The sequence below is a fragment of the Hemitrygon akajei genome, chromosome 16 (genome assembly GCF_048418815.1).
Source record: "Hemitrygon akajei chromosome 16, sHemAka1.3, whole genome shotgun sequence".
NCBI classification, from domain to species: Eukaryota; Metazoa; Chordata; class Chondrichthyes; order Myliobatiformes; family Dasyatidae; genus Hemitrygon; species Hemitrygon akajei.
Window position 1 is genome coordinate 26404503 of NC_133139.1, and position 23395 is coordinate 26427897.

The 23395-nt window shown below is 44.9% G+C and overlaps 1 protein-coding gene across 3 annotated transcripts in view; it reads left to right on the forward strand.

Annotated features, from left to right (window-relative positions):
* cpamd8 (C3 and PZP like alpha-2-macroglobulin domain containing 8) overlaps positions 1-23395 on the forward strand; it is a 100488-nt gene that overhangs the window by 65394 nt on the left and 11699 nt on the right. For 2 of the 3 annotated variants that reach the window (XM_073068482.1, XM_073068483.1), the window contains 6 exons: positions 3897-3959; positions 6032-6261; positions 6362-6449; positions 12439-12513; positions 15037-15142; positions 16943-17053. In XM_073068482.1, the coding sequence (XP_072924583.1) occupies positions 3897-3959; positions 6032-6261; positions 6362-6449; positions 12439-12513; positions 15037-15142; positions 16943-17053 (673 nt within the window). Of the gene's footprint in view, positions 1-3896; positions 3960-6031; positions 6262-6361; positions 6450-12438; positions 12514-15036; positions 15143-16942; positions 17054-23395 lie in introns of those variants that run through there. The other variant, XR_012101765.1, reaches the window with a different exon arrangement.

Consider the following 23395-nt stretch of genomic DNA (forward strand, 5'->3'; position numbering starts at 1 on the left):
ATGGGCTCAAGAGCATATAGTCTCTTATGCAACCTGGTAACCCTGAAAAGACCACGAGCAAGATGGTCGATGAAATTGTTGCAATTTTACAAAACCACCTGAGCCCTAAACCGCTGGTATTAGTGGAAAGATTTAGATTTTACAGAAGGAACCAGTCAAAGGATGAAAGCATTTCTGAATATGTTGCAGAACGGCGTAAACTTTCCCAGTACTGTGACTTTAGAGATGGACTTTCTGATGCATTAAGGGACAGGATTGCATGTGGCATGTATACTCAAAGCACTCAAATGAAGCTCCTGGCAGAAAGAGTCCTAACCTTAGAACAGGCATTGACCATTGCAATATCATTAGAGACCACAGCAAAGGATACAGCAAACTACAGTAAAGGTTAGAATGTGAAATGCACAAAATGTCCCTGAATGGTGCAAAAAGCCAAAGATGTTATTGATGTGGCAAATCCTCCATGATGCAAATGACTGTTGGTTCAAAGAAAAAGTCTTCAGAGTGTCCCAGACAACCTCACATAGAGAGAGTGTGCAATGCAGACAAAAAGCACAACCTAGAGAAAAGACTCAAACACAAAACTAAACAAATGCATAAAGTGACCGAATGTAAAACAGAATCAGACAACATAGAGTCTGAGACAAAGCTGAACTGTCATGCCTAGAACTGCATAGTATTGAAGCAGATTACAAAATCATTTGGATCACAACAGATGTGGCTGGCGTAAAACTGAAAATGGAGCTGGATACAGGGCCAGCTTTGCCCATAATTCCAGAGGCTGACTACAACAGACCATTTGCTGAGGTAGCATTGGAGAAGACCTCAGTGATATCCAAGACTTGCACAGGTGAGAAAGTGTCTCCCAAAGGCCAGCTGAAAGTAAATGGGATGTGCGGAGGCTAAACACAACAGGTAGAGCTTTATGTTTTGAAAAGTGAAGGGCCAGCACGTTTCGGACATGAATGTTTGCGAAAAATCCAACTAGACTGGCACTCAGTCAAAGGTCTCAGTGTAACATCAATGGGCAACGGCAGCCCAAATGATAGCACTAACCAGAGACTGTCACAGCTGCTTGATGCTGATGAGAAGGTGTTTGAGAAGGGAATAGTTAAACAGATCAATCAAAGACTTGGCCGAAAGCTGTTTAGGGTGCCAAAAAGTTTAAAATGTACCCCCAGGCACCGTTACACCCATGGGAGTGGCTGTCTTCACCATGGCAATGAGTACATTTTGACTTTGCTGGGCTATTCATGAACTCCATGTTTCTGCAATCCTTTTTTACTGGGCGTCTCTGGAAATGCTGCTTGTTAGCCCCTCGCTAACAGCCATTGGACTCCGTGGCGAGAAACACACCTTTCCCAGACTCCATACATACGTCTAGGGTGCTTTGGACTTTGGTCCTGCCAAATCCCTGAGGTTGGGATGCCTCTCCCACCCAAACCCCGGTTTGTGTGAATGCCGTGTGATTTACTACTCCCCAGCAATCGCCCATCGACAAGAAATAACAGATCATATGCTGCATACAATTATAAAGAATTATATTTAAGAGTGTTAACTTAAGCAAAGTTATTAAAAGAAAGAAAGGGGGGGAAGCAAATAGGGCCCATTATTCTTAAACAGTCAAATGTGCACTTAAGTTGGAGCACATATTGAACTTGTCTGTTACTCGTGCGCTGGAGCCTTGGTCTGTGTGAAAGCTCACACCACCTTCCGAATGTCACTCGAAATCCATGTCTCCCACGGGAGTTTTGGTCCTTCCTCCTTGAAGCCATTCATCTGCACAAAGCACCTTGTGCAACAGGGACAGCACAAGGGTGAGCATCCTCAGTCATCTTCCCTCCCGTCTTCTCACGGCTCCCACCAAAAAGACCGACTCATACCTGTAGCCCTCACAAAACTTTTCCACCCAGCGTTCTCCAGAACCTTCTCCCAATTCCACCATCCTGATTGGATGACATCACATTCCTAAGCTAAACACCAAAGCCTCTCATCTCTGCTCAAACCCGAACACGCTGAAAGCAGAGCAGATTGCTCTTACAGAACTGCTAAAATGAAATACCTACAGCATAGCAGTAAAAATCTTAAACAGGGCGTTACATTTGTGATTGCTGTGGATGTTCATTCGAAGTGGCCAGAGGTTATACCAATGAAGTCAACCAGCTCAGCAAAGCCTGTCTCTGCTCTGAGGACTATCTTTTGCCAGAAATGGCGTAACAGAAGAAATTGTGAGTGACAACGGACCACAATACATGTCGGAAGAATTCCGATTGTTCATGAAGAAAAATGGCATCAGACATTTCAAGCCAGCTCCTCACCACTCAGCAATGAATGGGTTAGCTGAAAGATTTATTCAAACCTTCAAGAAGTCCACTAAAGTGTTGGACAAGGAGAACATTTCTGTACAGCACAAGGCAGACGGCTTCCTTTTTGTGTATCGGAACTCTGTTCATGCAACGGCAAATCAAACATCTGCAGTGCTGTTCATGAACAGGTTTCTGGGATCTCGCATAGACCTCCTAAAACCAGATCTACAGAGGCAAGTGCAGAATAAACAGTTCAGCCAGTTGCCAAGTGAAGCAGCGAGAAACTTCGAGGTTGGACAGGAAATCCTAATGTGTGATTACCAAGAAGGCAAGTGGACACCTGATAGGATAGCTACAGTAACTGGACCACTGATATACACAGTGGATGTTGGAGATCAGACATGAAGACATCATGTGGACCAGCTACTGGATGCTCAACCGAAGAACACACCCGAGTCAATTGCATCCAATAAAACAGACAGATTACAGCCTTCAGACTTGTCTCTCAGTGATGATGTCACTGACAGCAATGTGACACTGGAAACAGAGAACGTTATCTTAGCCAAGACACCTCTCAAAACTGATGCCACTCCACAGGTACAGAGACACTATCCCGAAAGAAACAGAGCACCACCCAAAGGATTGAACCTTTAGAACTGTGAAGCTAGTTATGGAGTGTTATGTGAATTTGGAATATGGGCTTACGAAAGGGAAATTGAATGTTTTGTACATATATAGTTATATGTTGCACTAATCTAAAGGGGGAGGAAGTGTAAAGTTTGGATCTATTTCTTTTAGAGCAATGACCCCCCCCCCCCCCCCAAACACTTCGTATTGATCTGTTGTCTACACATTAACATTGCTCTCTCTCGTTGCAACATGAATGCAGTAGCTAAAGCCATCTCGCGTGTGCGTGCTTTTATTTAATATGTATGTAGTTATGCACAGACACAACACAGAATGGTGAGTGATTGGAATTCCCAGCCCGAGAGGGCTGCGGAGGCACAGCTGTGAATGCATTCAAGACATTGAGACTGGCAGGTTTTTAGATATTAAAGGAATAAAAGAATATGTGATTAGGCAAGAAGATGGCACTGAGGGAGAATATCACCCACGATCCAACTGAATGACAGAACAGGTACTAGGGACCAAACGACCTACTCCCGGTTCTGTTTCTTATGTAGTAAAGTTGGAAGGATTTTGAAGATTGGGGTAAAAGATGAAGTCATTCCTCTGGAGAAGATATTTTGTAGGCAGAGTGAGGAGTAATCACGGGGCAATTATGTAATGCTGATGGGCTTTGCAACAGAAGTTTTCAGTGAGGTGTTGAGGAAAAGGTTGTCATGAACCAGTGGCAGATATTTTAATGGATTCCTAGCAGCAGTGGGGAGAAAACATAAAGCCTGATCTTGGGATAAATGGGAACCTGGGAATCTTGTTACACCCAAAATAAATTGTACTAAAACAGGGCAGGGTCAGCCTGAGGACTGAATCTTGCAAGGCTTGGATTTTGTTGAATTCTCTCAACTGCTACAGTAAAAACCATTGAAGATGTTCTGATATTTCTCTGTCTGCTCCCTGCTGTTCTAGATTCCAAGTGTTCCGACTGGTCTGTTTGTTAGTGCCAAGGGAGAAGGCTGCTGTTTGATGCAGGTAAGGATGAAAAATGGCCCTGTTATTTTTGAGTCCTCTGCTTCTTCTGCCTGAGATCCTGAATGCCAAATACTAGTTGAATCAGTGGAGAAGGAGGTCACGTGCTCCATTATAGATCATAAAACACTATAGCACAGTGCAGACCCTTTAGCCCATGATGCTATGCTGACCTGTACAAACCTACTCAACAATCAATCTAACTCTTCCTCCTACACAGCCTGTAACCCTCCATTTTTCTTACATCCATGTTCCTATCTAAGTCTCTTAAATATCTTTGCTGATATCAGTCACTGCCTCCACCCCAGCAGTACTTTCCAGGCACGTACCAATCTCCGTGTGTAAAGAAAAAAAACAAGAAACTGCCCTTGACATCTCCCCTCACCTTAAATGGATGTTCTGCGGTATTGGCATTTGCTGCTTTGGGGGAAAAGAGGCACTAATTGTCCACCCCATCTATGCCGCTCATAATCTTTACACCTCTATCAAGTCGCCCCGCATCCTCCTTTGCTCTAAGGAGAAAAGACCAGCTTGCTCAAATTTTCCTCATAAAACATGTTCTCGTAACGTTTAACACAGGGTGCATTTAATAGTGCTACTGGCGCTTTATATGTGATGAGATCTGAGTGGTGGCAGGGAGTTCAGTGGTCTCACAGCCTGGAGAAAGAGGCTGTTTCCCATCCTAACAGTCCTTGTCCTAATGCTACAGTACCTCTTGCCTGATGATAAGTGGGCAAGTGCTGCCAACACGACTGTGTTCTTTTTGTCAAGAAGTCCAAGATCTAGTTACAGAGAGGGGCGTTGAGATCCAATGAGGACAATTTACTCACTGGCTTCTGGGGGATGATCAGCTGAAGTAGATTAACAGCATTCCGGTGTGTGAGGCACAGTTTTCTCAGAGAAACAGCACGGATTGGAGGGCAGAGACAATGGCTTTGCCAGTGGACCAATTTGAGTGAAAGGGTCCAATGTAGTAGGAAGATGGGATTTAATGCAATCTATAACCAGTTGCTCAAAGCAATTCATTTTTGTTGGACAGTAGTTGTTAAGGCTGCTTACTGTCACCTTCTTGGGTACCAGGTTAATGATGGCTGCCTTGAAGCCTGCAGGGACAGTGAGAACAGTCTGTTAGAAGCCAACCATGGCTTCTGATTTGCCCTCACAGAGTTATGTTTAATAACAGGGACATTCTCAATGCACTTCTCTGTGTAGCCAGTCACAGATCCCGCATATTCATCGTGATGGTCGTAAGTAGCTGTCTCCCTGAACATTTTCCAGTCTGTGTTTTCAAAGCAGCCCTGTAATGCTGAGGTGGTTCCTTCTAGCCAGGTCTTTATCTTCCCCTGAACTGGTTTGACCTGTTCGATCCATTTCCATTTTGAAAGTTCTCACAGAATCTACACGTAGAGTTTATTTGAGATACCACATTATTGTGACGAGCTTGACGCTCGGCCGGTAACTTGCAGCTGACACCTTGCATGTGAAGAGACTGATGTAATCCTTGTCTTTATTGACCATGGTCACATCAGCATCCAGGGACGGTTACCGGGCCAGGAGTGGAGGGGGGCGGGGGTAGAGAATGAAACCACATCTAAGCTCACACTCCACTGACTCTTACTGGAACAAGTCTGTAAATAGATAGCAGAAAAAAAAATAGGGTTCAATTGAGTGGTCAACATCAGTTAGATTTGCACTCTTGAGTCAGTGACTATAGGACCTAGTCCAGTGGGACATATATCCCAGAGAGGGGGTGTCTGTGGGCTTCAGACTGTTGTGGGTGTCAATATGTGGGGGACTCAAACCTTAATCTGAACAACTGTATCCCAGTGAAAGATGGTATCTCTGGAATCTGTGCCACATTAAGGGTCATTGATGAATGAAAAGCAAGCTCCAAAATCCTTAAAATCTAACCTAAGAAAATATAGTTTCAAGGAATTGGAACAAATGTATATTTTGTGCAAGCCCAGTCATTGGGGCTTGAGAGCAGCTGGTTTGGGAAACTCGTGTTGCGGTTCAGTCAGAAGGAGTGCTGACAAAAGTCTATGCTGACTGTAAATTAGTCTCCATCTTCATAGATTGACGTGAGCTACAACGTGCCAGATCCGGTGGCCAAACCAGCCTTCCAGCTGTCGGTGAATCTAAAGGAACCAAGCCGCGAGCGGCACCGGCACCTCGCCAGGCCCGCCTCCAGGAGCGACAACCGGTCAAAGAGGTCGCGCCAGGAGCGGGCGCTGCACCACGATGATGACCCGGCTTCTGACCAGGATCATCAGGAGTACAAACTCACTGTGGAGGCCTGTGCCAGGTATACAGCCTTCAGTTTCACTGTGCCTGCCCTTTGTTGGAGTCCACCCCGTCACTCTTCCCTCCCTCTAACCTGTACTTTACTGATTATTCTTCCCTAGGTGGTTACATTCTGGCTCTTCGAATATGGCAGTCCTGGAGGTCCCTCTCCTGTCAGGCTTCCGAGCAGATGTGGAGAGTCTAGAACAGGTGACGTTTCAGACACTTTTTTTAAAAATCAAGGCTCTATGTTGGATCCCTGGAGTCTCAAAGCCCTTGAAATTTACGTTTAAAGATGACCCTGTGATTGTATGCCAATGAAGAGGACACACTCAATCTCTCTCACCCGCACACGCTTCACTATTCGTCCCCCTCAATATATTCATGTTCTCTCCCCACCTCTAAAGTTCTCTCTGCTCCTCAGCCGACTCCTCACCCCTCTCTCTGCCTTCTGCCACTCACCCCACTCCGTCTCTCTCCCTCTGTCAGATTTAATTGAAACCATTTCTCTCCAACTTCCTGCTGACAGCACGGACCTGGGTAGCCGCAGTTGAGTGCTCGGGGATTGTGTATGGGATATGGGACCGAAACTGTGCAAAGGGGGAGGAGTGGGATTGGCTTGGGCTGTGAGCCAGAGCCTGACTGCAGTGTGAGGCTCTGTCCTTGTTTGGGGTTCCCGTGGGGGTGGGGATGGGGGGTGTTGATCTTGGTGCCTCTGTAATTGGAGTTTGCAGCTGTTTATTGGGAGTGATCCCTGCAACATCTGGAGTTCATTTTGGTGGAGACTCTGTATTGGAATGAATCTGTTTGGTGCTGTGAGCATCTCACATTTTAGGTTCCACCCTCTGGGGACAGAGGGTCCCTTAGTCCCTCAGAACTAGGCCATGAGCTGGTCTGCTCTGTGACTTTCAGTCTTCCGGAGCTTGCTCCCTCTAGTTCCAGTGGCCCTGAAATGCTCCTCATAATAGTTTCCCTGGGAGATGACAGTTTTAATGAATTGCATATTTAAAGGTTTATCCTCAATCGCCCTCCGACCTCTCTCCCCCCCCCCCCCCCACCTCCCACGCAATAAAGTTCCTCTTAAAATAACGAGATTCTGAAGCTGCGGAGCTCCCTGCTTTCATCTCCGGACCAGGCAGAATTGTCGGGCTTCCTGGGATTGGGAAGGGACAGTGTTAAACTCAGTCCCGGCTCTTCTGCTTCCCGTCAAGGGAGTTGGGTCAGGATTCCCACCCAGAATATGTGCCCGGTGGCTCCACTTGAGTGTGGCAGCCTCCTGGAGTAAAGGGCTCAGCTTAGCTCTGGTCCCCTGCAACGTGTGCACTCGGACTCCAGTGACCTCGAGCCACAAGACCTTAAACCTTTCTGCAGCTGTGGTTGTCTAAGAATTTATTGCTCTCCGCAGACTCCCACATGCTACAGATATATATTACAGTCTTCCACTGCTATCGAACTTGTTTTACATAATTAATTAAAATGTATATATTTTAACAAAAAAATGCTTTCTACTTTTCTGTTAAGGACTTACGTGATCTCGTTTCAGCTACATACAATTAACATTTACCTGTAATTCACTCTTCCTGCTGACCTAATGCAGTGACACCACTTTGCACCTTTTCTCCTGAGGTGCATGTACTCTCTCAGCTAACAACTTCCTCTTGGCCCTGCCCTTTGTCCCCAGTGACCTCTTGGCCCTGCCCTTTGTCCCCAGTGACCTCCTGGCCTTGCCCTTTGTCCCCAGTGACCTCCTGGCCTTGCCCTTTGATCCCATTGTGCTCTTGGTGTTACGATTCTCCTTTGCACATTCCTAAGTTAACAGAAATTGCTATGATTGGGGCATAAGGAGTAAAGATTTGGACGCTTCCAGTTCACGGTGAGCAGTATGATGGATTGCATCCAGAGGTGGAAGAGTACCAATCCAAGAGTGGCATTCCGGGAGCTGGGAGAGTTACTTGGATCTTAGTGGTTTCAGTGAAAGTGTGGATATATGCTCTAAAACTCATTCTGGGGTTAAATTTGACATCAGGGTTTTGAACAGTTTGGTTACATTTTAGACATTTGCAGGAGAGGAATGGTGTCGGTGACCAGGGAACGGAATTTGTGATGGAGACTCAGGCAGTGACTCTAGTCTTCCCACTGTTTAGTTGAAGAAGACCTACTTTTCAGTTCTGGATGTCAGACAATCCATGAGGTTGAGGAAAGGGCAGAAAGTTGCAGTGTTTCAGCTGCGCTGTAGTGACTCTTGGACGAGGATGGATGTGAGGCAACCCTGTGCCGGGAATCTCTTACAGCCATTGACACTGGTCTAAGGTCAGAGTTCGTGCACACTGTGTGACCTGGGACTTGTTTGGTGTCACCACAGCCCACAGGAGTAGGAGGGGGGAGCAGCTGTGGGCTCAGGTACTGTCAGCAGGACTGGAATTCTATTTATTTGTAAAGAAAAAATTATGGAGCCCCAGAGACCCAAAAAGTCACGGAAACCAGAAGATTTATCCAGTGATTTTAAAACCCTAAATAGCAAGGGAAAGATCATTGACCAAATACATTTACAAGTGTTTGTGTATAAGTGGGACTGAGACCTTTAAGCAAAATTTGTTTTAGAAAAATAAAATCTTATGTTATCTTTGCTCTTCATTGTCTTTTGCATATTTGAGTTGAAGCACTGGGCTGCATCTATTGTCCATGCTTGGGGAGTCCACCTCAGGAAGGACATTTGACAGGATGTCCACCTATTGGTGTTATCAGTATCATCTGTGTAAAGTTTCTGTGAAGAGGGTGAGTGTGAGTGTGTGTGTGTGTGTGTACATATGTCATTCCATGAGTGCCCACATACACACAGGTGTGTCCATTTCTGTGTGTGCGCACACACATATCCTTGTGCAAGCACACAGACGTGTGTGTGCATGTCTCTATGTGTGGGCATGTCTGTACATGTGTGTGTGTGTTTTTTTTGGGGGGGGGGAGAGAGAGATGTCAGGATCTGGCTGGGTGATGCTGTCTGTGGCTCACCGGCCTGCAGATTCTCACTGAAGGGTGGGCATGAGTGTGAATTGCCTGGCAGGCGCAGCAGAAGAGAAAGCACGCGGTACGTGTGTGCGCAATAAAAGGAACTTCAAAGGAGCCAAAGCTGTGGGGTCAGCAGAAGAGGGCCACAGGCCAAAGGTGACAAAGAATCACTGCGTTACTTCTGAGTCGTTAACCAGCAACCTCCCAAAGACTGTGAAACAAGGATACCCAGGGGGCAGCCAAAGGTCACTTAGAGGGGCATTCCGTTTAAATAAATGCTGTTGTAAGAACATGCAAGGGCTTCTGTCATGCCAATGTAATTGCAATGTTTTGTTTCTTTGCTCCATCTGCTCATTGCTTCCCGACATCTGAGTCTATCACTCCTGCAGGTACCCAGAGCAGACGTTACAAATACAGGCCATTCGGCCCATACCGTTGTTACACTCCTCACAAATCCCTTCACTGCACCCGAGTGCCATGTCCTCTCCTTGTATCTATTGACCCCTTCATTGCACCTCTCCTCTTCAGCCCACAAATTTCGACACCACCTCCTCCCACAGCATGCCCATCACCACCGTGTGACACAAATCCCCAAGTATCCTCCGAGGTGGGCACTTTCCTGAAACTTTCCCAAACCCAACACTTTGCATGGGGAGTGAAGAGCATGTTGGTGGATGGCGGGGGGTGGCTTGTGAGGGAGGGATAGCAGCAGAGGGAGAGAGGTGAGAGGATAGTGGCAGAGAGAGAGAGAGAGAGATGGAGGTAACAGCAGGGAGGGGCACATGTGAAGGGATGGAAGGCACCAGCAGTTTGCTGCCTTGTGTGCTACCTGAACCTACCTCACTGCCAGCCTGAGCAGTGGGCAGGACCTGGAGCTGGGACTTCCATCAGGCCAGCCTGTAAAACTCGGCTCTCACTGGGGAGCACAATTCTCCCTGGCGCCAGAGTGCAAAAGAACGTCGTAAACTGTCTGTCTGCGGCCAGTTACTGCCCTTCCATCTATGAAATATTAACAACAGCCTTCAGGCCCTGTAAAACCCAACACTAAATTAAGTGTGGCTCTTTACTGGCCTCGGCTGGAAGCTGAGGCCACTCGCTCTTATCATGGGCTTGAATAGATGCAGCTTTCACTACAGCTTGCTCTTTTATGAAACGTCCCCCGAGGACGGCAAAACTTCTCGTGATAGAACTGTTATGTGGCACAATGTGAGAAGCTGCGATCAGCTCCAACAAGCTTCCCCTTTGTTACTCTGTGTGTCGGCCTGTGAGACCCACGCTACCCTTGCCTCGGACCGTGCGCGCGTGTGTGTGTGTGTGTGTGTGTGTGTGTGTGTGTGTGTGTGTGTGTGTGTGTGTGTGTGTGTGTGTGTGTGTGTGTGTGTGTGTGTGTGTGTGTGTGTGTGTGTGTGTCTGCCTGCTTCGGCCTTCAGATACCATGTGTATCTGTGCAAATGTGGTTCAGTGCATGCGTGTGTGTGTGCAGATGTGCAGCTCTCTCTCTATATATATCTATCTGCTTCTATATCTTTGTATATACGTGTTTCCATGTGTGCATTGTGTATACATACATACTCTGTAACTTTATATCGGCTAGCGGAGCCTCGTGATTTTAGTATCACAGTGGGGGTCTTGGTAAAGAACCCCCTGATATTAAAACAAAGGTCTTTCACAACATTGGGGAGTTGGGGGAGGGTTCATTTTAATAACTTTCTTTTAATATATTAAACATTTTTGGCAGACTGACTTTCCGGGGTGGAGCGTAGGCCTCCCATTCACAGGGACTGCCTGGATCACAGCCCACTTATCTGTTAGATCAACCATCTCTTAACACTGGGATTAGGTTAACTCATTAATGCCTGCAAAGGCTTTCATTGGTGAATGCAGACCGGCAACTGGAATCAAAAGTCCCAGATTCAGCCCTCTGGCTTCTCAATGTGAGTTATTTGAGGCTAAAACTTTGGGGGAGAAAACACCATATAGGCACCTACTGGAATTTCATGACAACTTCTAGTATCCTCACTTGAGGAAAATGTCAGGACATTGGAGATGGATGCAGAGGTTTGCAGAGTGGTTCCAGAAATGAGCGATTTTAGGAGGGATTGAAATAGTTCTTCTTGGAGCAGAGAAGGTTGAGAAAGAATTGATAAAAGTAAAACTAAACCATTTAGAGTGACCAGAGGACTGGTAACTACAGATTAAAGATAAAGCAAAATGACACAAGGATTTGCTTTACACAGTGAATTGTTGTAATCTGGAATGCTCCACATAAGGGAGGTGAAAGCAGGAATTTTCAGCAAGCAACTGTGTATACTCTTGAAAAAGACAGACTTCCAGAAGTATGGAGAAAGAGCAGGGAAGTGGGGGGTAAGACGAGAGCTTTTTCATGGAGCAGGTCTAGACACAATGGGCTGAGCAGCCTCTTTCCAATCGTACTGTGATTCAATGGAGAAAGGAACCACTTGTCATTTGGCGACCTTTTATTTATTTGTTTGTGTTTTATTTCAAGATACAGTGCAGAACAGGCCCTTTTGGCTCTATGAGCCCGTAACCCACCTATCTAGCCCTAGCCCAGTCACAGGATAGTTTACAGCCAAGTAGGTTAATTGGCCATTGTAAATTGTCCTGAGGGAGTACGGACAATTTGGACTGTGGGAAGAAACTGGAGACCCACAAGGTTACAGGGAGAACGCACAAACTCCTTACAGACGGCACCGGAATAGTACTCTAATCTCTGACGCCCTGAGCTATTGTGGCGCCCTGGAGAAAACTCTGCTTCACCGGACTCAAAGGAAAAACTGCGAGTACCCGTATACAAAGCATAGCTGTGCCTTGTTGAACTAAGCAGATAAAGTTTATATTACACTTACTGCTAACAGTCTCAACCTCTCTGGTCTCATTTTAAATAGGAATTGCCTATATACTCAAGTCATACTGTAGTTACACCCTGTGAATAGTGAAGGACTGTGGAAGACCAAGCTAAACAATAAGTGGCTGATGCTGTAAAGCAAAATTAGTGCCAGCCCACTCATCTGGAGACAAGGCCCAAACTCCCAGTGCCCAACTGGTTATTTTGATAGCTAATTTACTCAATTAGGATCCCAAAATATAGTGAAAATTAACAATGAACCTAAATTGGGTTTACTCTTCATGTTTGAAAGTAACACACTCAACACAACATTCTTCCTCCCCACAGCTGCTCCTGGGCAAACAGATTGAACTCAAACGATACGAAATGGATGGAAGAAAAATTCTGTTTTATTTTGACGAGGTAAGAGAGAAACTAAAGATGCAGTGAAATAATAAGAAATTATATTTGATGGGATCTTTCAGTTATGAGGAGAGACTGGGTTTGTTTTACTTGGAGCAGAGCAGGTTGAGGGGAACCTGTTAGAATTATACAAAATTATGAGAGGCACAGATAGGGTACATGTTTTTTTAAAAAAACTTTTCCCATGGTAGAGGTATCTTGAGACCAACAGGCATAGATTTAAGGTGGCATGTAAGAGGGTGGTTTGCACTCTGAAGCTCCCTCTGACATGTCGGTCCATGCCCTCTTGTGCCACGATGAAGCCACTCTCAAGGTGGAGGAGCAACACCTTGTATCCCGTCTGGATAGCCTCTAACCTGGATGGCATGAATATCGATTCCTTCCAGTAAACAAATTCCCGCCCTCCAACCTTTTATTTCCCCACTCTGACGTTTTACCTCTTTACCTCTTCTCACCTGCTGATTCCTTCCCCTGGGTCCTCTCCTCCTTCCATTTTTCCTATGGTCTACTTCCTTCTCCAATCAGATTCCCTCTTCTCCGGCTCTTGATCTTTCCCACCCACCTGCCTTCACCTATCACCTTCCAGCTAGCCTCCTTGCCCTCCCTTCTGTCTTTTTATTCTGGCACCTTCCCCCTTTCTTCTCTGTCCTAAAGAATGGTCTTGGCCAGAAATGTCGACTATCTATTCATTTCTGCCTGACCTGCTGAGTTCCTCCAGCATTTTGTGTGTGTTGGTTTGGAGTTCCAGCATCTGCCGAATTCCTTGTGTTTATGATTCATGACCTAAGAAGGTTCTGGCAGTAGATATTGCAACAACATTTAAGCATTCAAATACTTCAGCAACCAAGGTTATGGGACCAAGTGCTGACATATGGGATTCTTGCAGATAGGCACTTGATTGACAGCATGGGCATGATGGGCCGAAGAGCCTGTTTCTGCGTTGTATGACTCTAACATTGCATCAGCCAGTCCCGTGGAGGTGGAACATGTGATGTGACTCATAGCAACAACCTATTGTCCTGTAAGCAGATTCAATTTGTTCAAAAACAAAACAGATTCTATCTGCAAAGGAAACAGAAATCACACCAACTCCTCCCAGTAAAAGCAGGCTACTTTTCTCAGAAATACTCAGTTCAGTGCAAGATAGCTATGGTTAAATTGAACTCAGTTAGTTACCAAACATAACTGTCAGGGGGATTAGAAATTATCTCTACTTTATCTAGACTTAGAACCTGAGTAACTACACTCTTCATGTGCCTGTACAGAGTTAGGTGATCTCATTAGGAGCGAACACTGATTCTGTCCGCTTTTGGCGGTATTGTTCCCCACATGATCATTCTGATAAACTTGTGTAAATGCTTTCTTTGCCGATCTCTTTCAATCCTTTTTCATTCAATAATATGCTGCCATAGATACAGAGGCTGCAGCTTTCCATCCTGATTCTCTTTAATCTCACATTGATCAACAGCCTTGATCACTCAGTGGATCCAACACAAAGCTCTCTGGACTCTCATCAGAAATAGAACAATGGGGAGGCCACTCATCCCATTCTGCTTGCTCTGTTTCAATAAGATTATGACTATTGCCACTTCCCTGTACTTTTCTTGGATCTCTTAATATACAAAAATCTATCTCTGTCTTGAATATACAAAATGACTGAGTGTCCATAGCTCTCTTGGTAGAGAACTCCAAAGATCCACTACTGTCACACTGAAGAAATTTCACCTCATATCTATCCTTATTTTCTGACCCCTTATTTTGAAGGAGGGGGTGCCAACAGTTGCAGGAGATGTGGAGAAGACTGGGGAGAAGAGGGAGGGAAAAATACCTTCCTTAAATGTGCATCTGTGGGGAGCGTGTTCGTCTCTGAGCAGAAAATCGTGAGTTCAAGTTGAAGTTGAGAGTTCTGAGTGTCTAATCAGGCTGATACCCCGAGGGAGGTCTCCATTGTTAGAATCAGAATCGGGTTTGTTGTGTATGTTGTGAAAAGTGTTGATCTGCGGCAGCAGTAGAGTGCAATACATACAAATACTATAAATTATCATAAATATATATTAAACATTTAAATTAAATAGTGCAAAAAGAAAGCAAAAGTAGTGAGATAGTGTTCATGTGTTGGCTCAATGACTGTTTGGAAATTTGATGGCGGATGGGAAGAAGCTGTTCTTAAAACGTTGAGTGTGTGTTTTCTTTCTCGACGGATAATATCAGTTGAATGGGATCCTAATCCAAGACCCTGGTCTCTCCTTTGAGTGGATATGTAAGATCTCATGGCCACTATAGCACGATAGTGCCTAGGCTCAGTACTTCCAATTTCACCAACATAATCTCATTGCTATTTTCAGAATCTTGAGCACAATTTGTCTGCTGAATTTCTTGCTTTATAGCAATGACTCTGCTTCCGAGGTACTTCCTGTCGCAAGAAGGACTGTGAGATGGGCTGGACCAATCTGAGTCTTTTAAATATTAACTGAGTGAAATATAAATTTCCTGAATTCCATCTTCCCTCTTGCTGTTGCTCAGATTCCCAGCCAGTGCATGACCTGTGTCAAGTTCTACGCGTACCGGGAGTACATCATTGGCAAAACTGCTCCAGTCCCAGTCAAGGTGTATGACTACTACGAACCTGGTAAGTGTGAACAGAGGGGGGTCCTTTGGTGAAGGTTCATTTCTCAGACACACTTGGGACCAGAAGCACCAGGAAGCAATAGCAGGGATAATTATGAATTAGAAAAACTTGTAAAAAATGCAGATGCAGAAAGTACGTTCTAAGGTTTAAAAAAAAAGTCTGGAAGTACCCAACAATAAACAGAGAAACATAATTAACTTATTAGGTCCTGATGAAGGATCTCAGCCTGAAACGCTGACTCTTTATTCCTTTCCATAGATACTGCCTGACCCGCTGAGTTCCTCTAGCATTTTGTGTGTGTTGCTTTAACATTTCAGGTTGAAAACCTTTCAACAGACAAGAGATTATTAGAAGTAAACAATATTTTAAGTTGCAGAGGAGGAGGAGAGATGGAGAGGTTGATATTCTATTGGAGACCAAAAAAGACTAAACAATGTAGATGGTGTTACCAGTGAAATCTTCTAGTTTTGTTGTGTTCAAGGATTGGAGATTATCTAAAGGATTGTCATTGAAGTGGTTTATTTGAATTACTAATCTAACAGTTGCTGTAAATATTAGTATACAATATCAAAAGTTAAACAAGTAGAACTGGTAACAGACAGAACAAAGCACTAACTAGCAGTGGGGCAGCTTGCAATAGGTTAGCATCAAGGTGTTAAGCTGAGGCTTGGATGGACTCACTCCAAGAAGCTCAGTTTCCTCTCCTTCCTTCTCGGGATTCCACACAGTGCTACCTGCAGTTATGGTTGATTCTAAGGGCAAGGAAGAGCTTCAACTTCTCCGTCCTGTCTCTCAGCCAATCAGCAAGTTCGATGTCATTCAAAGTAAAACTGGATAGGTATATGGACAGGAAAGGAATGGAGCGTTATGGGCTGAGTGCAGGCCAGTGGGACTAGGTGAGTGTAAGTGTCGGCACGGACTAGAAGGGCCGAGATGGCCTGTTTCCGTGCTGTAATTGTTATATGGTTATATATGATACAGCCCTTGACGCACCCATGCATTTGTAGGGGGGCAGGCAGAAAAAATAGACTACTCTTGGCCCAGGGATACTTAATTTCTCTGTTGATAAATGACCTTTTGAAGGTTATACACAATTGTGAGAACTGTTCCAGTCACAACCAGTCACTGGCACTGTAAAGCATTGTGCTAACCACTACACTACCGTGCTGCCCAGTGTCATACCATTTAATGGTGTCGTACCATTCCAGACAAGGTGGATAACCTCGCATTTTGCCCATTTTGCTCCAGTTTCCACGCAACCTCCTTTACAGGCATTTTGCATCCTCCCCACTTATTGTTGTCTTGTCAGCAAAGTCAGACAAGTTGCAGTCACTCCATTCATCTAAGCTGATTATAGATTGTAAAGGCTGAGACCCCACCCTTCACATCAATTACTTACAGTCTGCCAGCTTGAAAATTACATGTCTATTCTTACCCTGTATTTCCTGTAAGTTAGGGTCCATATTGGTAATTATCTTCAAGTCTATTAGACCTTTGTTATTTGTACCTGTAAAGTAACCTTTAATGTGGCATTTTATCAGCCATCTTTTGGAAATATAAATATACAAATCCACAGGCTTTCTTTTTAATTTTTGTGGCAGCTACATTCTTAAAGAACTCTCATAAATTTGGTCTAGATAATTTTCCTTTTGTTAAAGCATGTTGACTGTGCCTAAGCATGTCTGTAAGTGCCTGATTATCATTTGCTCAGTAAAGGATTCCAGTGTTTATACCGTGTGTAATGCGATGAGCAATGTCTCTGTACTGGCATAATGCAACGTGATCTTCTTGCCCGTGCAGCTTTCGAAGCAACAAGGTTCTACAACGTAAGTGAGACCAGCCCTTTGGCCCGCGAGCTGTGCGATGGGACTACATGCAATGAGGTCGAGAGCTCAGCCAATCAGTGGGTCGGTATGTAATCACCTGACCATGCATTAATAACTTTGTCACCAGTGGGCTTGTTTCTAACAAAACCACTGGCCACCTGAGTGACCAGTACGAGGAGATGCTGTATCGTACTGCAGTTGGAATATCGTGCAGCTGACCAGTGTGCCAGTGGTGGGATGACGCGGCCCCAAGGGTGCTTGTGGTTGAATGAGAGTATAGGCATTCGTTAGTCTCGTGAGACCATGGATTTGTGCCTTGGAAGGTTTTTCCAGGGCGCAGGCCTGGGCAGGGTTGTATGGGAGACCGGCAGTTGCCCAAGCTGCAAGTCTCCCCTCTCCACACCACCGATGTTGTTCAAGGGAAGGGCACTAGGACCCATACAGCTTGGCACCGGTGTCGTCGCAGAGCAAAGTGTGGTTAAGTACCTTGCTCAAGGACACGACACGCTGAGGCTCGAACCAGTGACCTTCAGATCACTAGACCGATGCCTTATCCACTAGGCCACGCGCCAATACTTGAATGAGAGTATTGCTGGGCTAAAGCAGTGCAGGTGAGTGGTCAGTATCTGTCACGCTCTGATCCTGAAACCTGGAGGTTGCAGAGGGAGTGGGGTGGGTGTGGTGGGTTTGTGTGTGTTGTTGAGAGATCGGGAGATGAGTCACTTTACAGAAACTCTCTGGTGATAATATCACTGATTTGGTTCAGCAGCCAACAGTGGCCTGGGATGGTGTTACTGAAGTCGCTGCTGTTGATGATAAAGCTGCAAAGTTACTGTTCACCAGCACAGCCGTAGATGTCAACTTTCTGACGAGACTGGCAGGGTTATTCTTCAAACGAAAAACATTAGCCAGTATTGATCCATTTGGCATCTTTCTGTGCACGGTTTGGCTGACCCATTTCCAGTCTCCAAATTTTAAAAAGTGATTTGTTGACAGTGAAATGTTTAGCATCCTCTTTGTGGAAAGCTGCAGCTCCAGACCTGTGCGTGTGCCTCAGGGAAAGAATGACATTCTCAGATGCATTCCTGAAACGGCTCTACTGCTACACGCACAAAATGTTGCAGGAACTCAGCAAGTCAAGCAACGCTGATGGAAGTGAATAAACAGTCGACATTTCAGGCCAAGGTCCTTCATCAGGACTGGAAAGGAAGGGAGTAGGTGCCAGAATAAGAAGAGGGGAGGGAGATGAAGTAAAAAACTGGGAGGTGATATGTGGAAAATCCAAAGGACTGGAGAAGAAGGAATCTGACAGGAGATGAGAGTGGACCATGTGAGAAAGGGAAGGAGGAGGGGACGCAGGGGGAGGTGATAGGCAGGAGAGGAAAAGAAATAAGAGACTAGAGTGGGGAAATGAAGAAGAAGGGGGAGGGAATTACTGGAAGTTGGAGAGATTGATGTTCATGCCATCAGATTGGGGGCTACCCAGGCGGAATATGAGGTATTGCTCCTTCATCCTGAGAATGACCTGATCATGGCAAAAGAGGAGGCCGTGAACTGGTGTGTTGAAACGAGAATGGGGATGGGAATTAAAATAAATGGCCACCGGGAAACTCCACTTTTTGTGGATGGAGTGGAGGTGTTCGACAAAACAAGTCCCCCAGTCTACATCGGGTCTCGCCAACATAGGGGAGGCTTCATCGGGAGCACAGGATACGATAGACAGTCACAACAGATTCCTAGGTGAAGTGTTGCCTCGCCTGGATAGATTTTGGGGCCCCGAATGGAGGCGATGGAGGAGGTGAAAGGGCAGATATAGCACATCTGTTGGTTGCAGGGATACGTGCCTGGAGGAAGATTAGTGGGGAGGGACAAATGTACAAGGGAATCACGGAGGGAATGATCACTGCAGAAAGTAGGGGGAAGGTAAGGATACCTTGGTGGTAGGCCCCACTGAAGGTGGCAGAGGTTGTGGAGTTTGCTGTGTTGAATTCAGAGGCTTGGGGACGTAGGTGAGGACAAGATGAACTCAATCCCTGTTAAGGTGGCGGGGAGATGGGGTGAGTGTTGATGTCTGGGAATTGGAGGAGGTGCAGGAAGGGAAGCCTCAGTCTTTGAAGGAGGAGGACATCTCTGGTGTCCTGGAAAGGAAAGCCTCATTCTGAGAACAGATGCAGCAGAGATGAAGGTTCCTTGAGAAAAGGGAATTTAGCATTTTTGTAGGAGACAGGATGGGAAGAGGTATAGTCAAGATGGCTGTGGGAATTGATGGGTTTGTAAAAGATGACAGTAGACAATTTGGATCCAGAGGTGGAAACCCAGAGATCGAGAAAGGGGAAGTAGGCGTGAGAAATGGACGGGGTGAAGTTAAGGGAATGTGGAAGTTGGAGGCAAAGTTGATGAAATTGACGAGCTCAGCAGGGGTGCATGAAGCAGCACCAATGCAGTCGTCAGTGTAGCACAGAAAGAGTTGTGGGGAGCATTACCAGGGAAGGCTCTAGTGCATCCTGCTGGACACACTCTGGCAATTAACATGGGAGCTGTGGCGTATGATCATTCCGATGTCATGGTGTGGGTGATGGAGCAAGGTGGGAAACACAAGTGCAGTGGGGGGGGTTGGGATCTACTGGCCACCTAAACCATTTAAAATGCCCCGTTGGCAGTGCAGATCAAGCACATTTACAATGGATTTCCCTACATAAGCTGTTCATTACAGCAGCTGCCCCTCTGCTGGCCAGAGGGTGTAACTGCAAGTATGAGTTGTTTGTATGGTAAACAATGACAAAGAGGCAAAATCCAACTCCGTGTAGATTTAAAGATCTATTGTAAAGGATTTAGTACTTGAAGAAATTACATTTATTGATAAATGCTGCAGCCTGTCAGATAGCTGATTGCGAGTTCCTCTCAAACAAATGGTTTCTTTCTCTAATAATTGTTTAATGATGCAAGTAACTGAGGCAATTGTGGTTGGCTGATTGCTGTGGAACAAAGCACCAATGGATAACTCACAGCCAGCTAGGCCAAGCTCCTGGCCATTAGTGTGGGTCACTCATAAGGCCTGAGATTGGTTGCTGCAAGTTTATAACTGAGCCCAAGGGAAGTTCGTATAATTCTTCCCAATTCTCCCCTGCTTCCTCTTTCCCTCCCCCTACTCTCTGACCAGCATCAATGTCTGAAGATCACTGTAAACGAGTCAATCTACTCCTGTCGAGACCTGTCCCCTAAACCCATTGACAATTTACAGCCAGTCTCCTGATGCAAAGGCAAGCTGCCAAACCAGGCCTTTCCTCAGCATGTCACAGCCCTGGGGCAGACTCCTCGCTGAGGTATTAATTTACAAGGCAGGCTTGCCAAAGTTGGACCTCCTCATTACAGGTAGTTTATGGCCCCAGCCTGCTCCACCATTCCAGCATTCTGGCTTGTTTTAAACTTACCTCATAGCTGTCAACTGGGAGCTAATGAAACACAGTCCTGTGTAACGGTGGAGAGATATGGCTGGACACTTGGCTCTTGCCAGCAGTGGCTTTATTCCCTTTGATTAGAACGGGACATTGTTGAGTAATGAAAGGAGCCTTCATTTGGAGCAAGCTCATAAAATTTACTGGAACAAGTAGCTTTACTCCCCCTCCCCCCCTTCCTTCCCATCCTCCACCCCTTCTGCAAACCCCCTAGAATAGGTCTGAGGGTACTGAACCTTGCCTGCCTGCAGTTTCCGTGCTGCAGCTGATTTCCTCGCCCCAATATTTACACGCGAAAGCCCTCAAATCGAAGTGTCAGCCGTGCTTACTCTCAAAGATTCAAAGTACGTTTATTATCAAAGAACGTATAAATTATACAACCCTGAGATTTGTTTGCTCACAGGTAGCCACAAAGCACGAAACCAGAAACAAAAAAATAAATAATAAATAAAAATAAGAGACCAACACCCATTGTGTAAGAGAAAGGGGGGATAAAACAATTGTAGTGAGCCACATTGAGACTTGGGAACGCCATCTGGGTTGACCTTCCCCGTGTCAATCTGGGAAAGTGAGGCAATGACAGGGGTGGCATCCTTAAGAACAAATTATTTTGTTTCTCCCAGGCACCAGGATCTGCTGATTTTTGGCCTTATTGCCTGCTTCTTGATCATTTTGAGGAACCACATGTGCCTTCAGTCATCTTGTTTTGAGCAGACCTTTTGCTCCTTGGGCTATCAACTAATCCATAAACCCTTTCTGGGACACTCCCACGATCTACTGTCATCTTAACCACGAATAAATTTTCCCACTTCTCCACAAACATCAAAACAAGATCAGCCTCAACCAAATGTCAAGTCATAACAACTGCTTTATGCTTCTCCTTCACAAGCATTATGTTCAGCTCTGTTGAGAGTTGATCAGCCACATGCACCATCAGACTATTAGCTAAATCCATCTTTTCACGGATTGCTAAATCCAAAATGCTTTGATCGCTTGTTGGTTCTGGAGCATATCATTGCCAGAAACTATCTTGAACATTACCTTTCATACTTGAGCTGGTCTGTTTACCTCAGTCTGTTTGAAATTTAAAATACCCCATACACATTGTGCCTTTGCGATGTGCTTCCTTATTCTCTGCACTTATCCATTCTACAATTTCACAACCACTACCAGGAACCTGGTTGCTAACCAGGGTTAGCGACTTTAAATTCCTGGGCCCAGCACGTAAGTGCAATTGCAAAGAAAGCATGGCAGCAGCCCTACTTCCTTAGGAGTATGTGGAAATTTGGCATGACATCTAAAACTGCGACAAACTTCTACAGATGAGTAGTGGAGAGTGGCTGGATCACAGCCTGGTATGGGAACTCCAGTGCCTTTGAATGGAAAATCCTACAAGAAGTAGTGGATTTGGCCCAGTGCATCACGGGTAAAGTCTTCCCAACCACAGAGCCCACCTACATGAAACGCTGTCATAGGAAAGCAGCATCCATCATCAAAGATCGTCACCACCCAGGCCCATGCTCTTTTCTCACTGCTGCCATCAGGTAGAGGGTACAAGAGCCTCAGGACTCTCGCCACCAGGTTCAACAAAGTTCCTACCCCTCAACCATCAGGCACTAAGGGAGATAACTACCGTACACTCACTCGCCCGTCAATGAAATGTTCCCGCGAGCAATGATCTTACTTTAAGGACTCTTTATCTCATTATCTCATGTTCTCGTTATTTATTGCTATTTATTTATATTTGCATTTGTTGCCTTTCTGCACTCTGGTTGATCTTTCATTGATCCTGTTATAGTTACGATTCTATAGATTTGCTGAGTATGCCCATAGGAAAATGAATCTCAAGGTTTTGTATGGTGACATAATATATATATATTTTGATAATAAAATTTACTTTGAACTTTGAGGAAGGTTGTGCTCAACTAACATTAGAAACTTGAAACATTTTCTGATTCTTAATTGTACCCACAATGTCTTCGCCATCTATTCATCTCTCATGTTGACTTTCATCACTGACAATACTCCCCCTGATTTGTCGCATTTCTTGTTTTTCCTGCTGATCTTATAACCTGCTGCATTTAGTTTCCAGTACTGACTGCATTAGATAGATAGAGATAGATAGATAGATACTTTATTCATCCCCATGGGGAAATTCAACATTTTTCCAATGTCCCATACACTTATTGTAGCAAAACTAATTACGTACAATACTTAGCTCAATATAAATATGCATCTAAAATCACCCTCTCAAAAAGCATTAATAAATATCTTTTTAAAAGTTCTTAAATAGTTTACTAAGAAATACATTGAATGGTAACTTAAGCTCAGTCCTGACCCTGGCACTTTAACATATCCTACCCCTGGCGTTAACCTGCTGACCACCATGTCAGACCTACAGTCTTCCAACCGCACATACTGAGGTCTATCTGTCAAGTAGTCCACTATCCAAGCCACCATGTGAGAGTCTACTCCCATCTCCGTTAGTTTGTGCCTTAAGATCCTGGGCTGGATGGTGTTAAATTATAAACATATTTTAACAACAATTACCATATTAAATACTCTGAGTAGAATTGACATCTTCAGTTCATCAGTTGTTCCCTGTGTGTTTGTGGAAAGAATCACTATCAGTGTCACGCACCACAAGCAATCCCACTGTTCTATATGTTTACAATCATGTCTCTCTTTGCACCTGACTGACCTACTCTACATCCATTTGTTTCTCCTTTCCCTTTGTCGATAAATTACCTGAGTCATTTTTATTATATAAAAACAACATTTTTGCCTCTAAGTCTTTCATCTAGTACTTTTCTTTTAACGTTCTCACAGCTGATATTTATCAACATTATCAAGATATTATTGTGATTTGATAAGGTCGATAGAGAAACTATTTCTATTGATAAGCAAAGATTTTAAAATTAGAGGCAAACTATTTAGGAGTGAAGTTCAGAGATGCTTCTACATACAGGAAG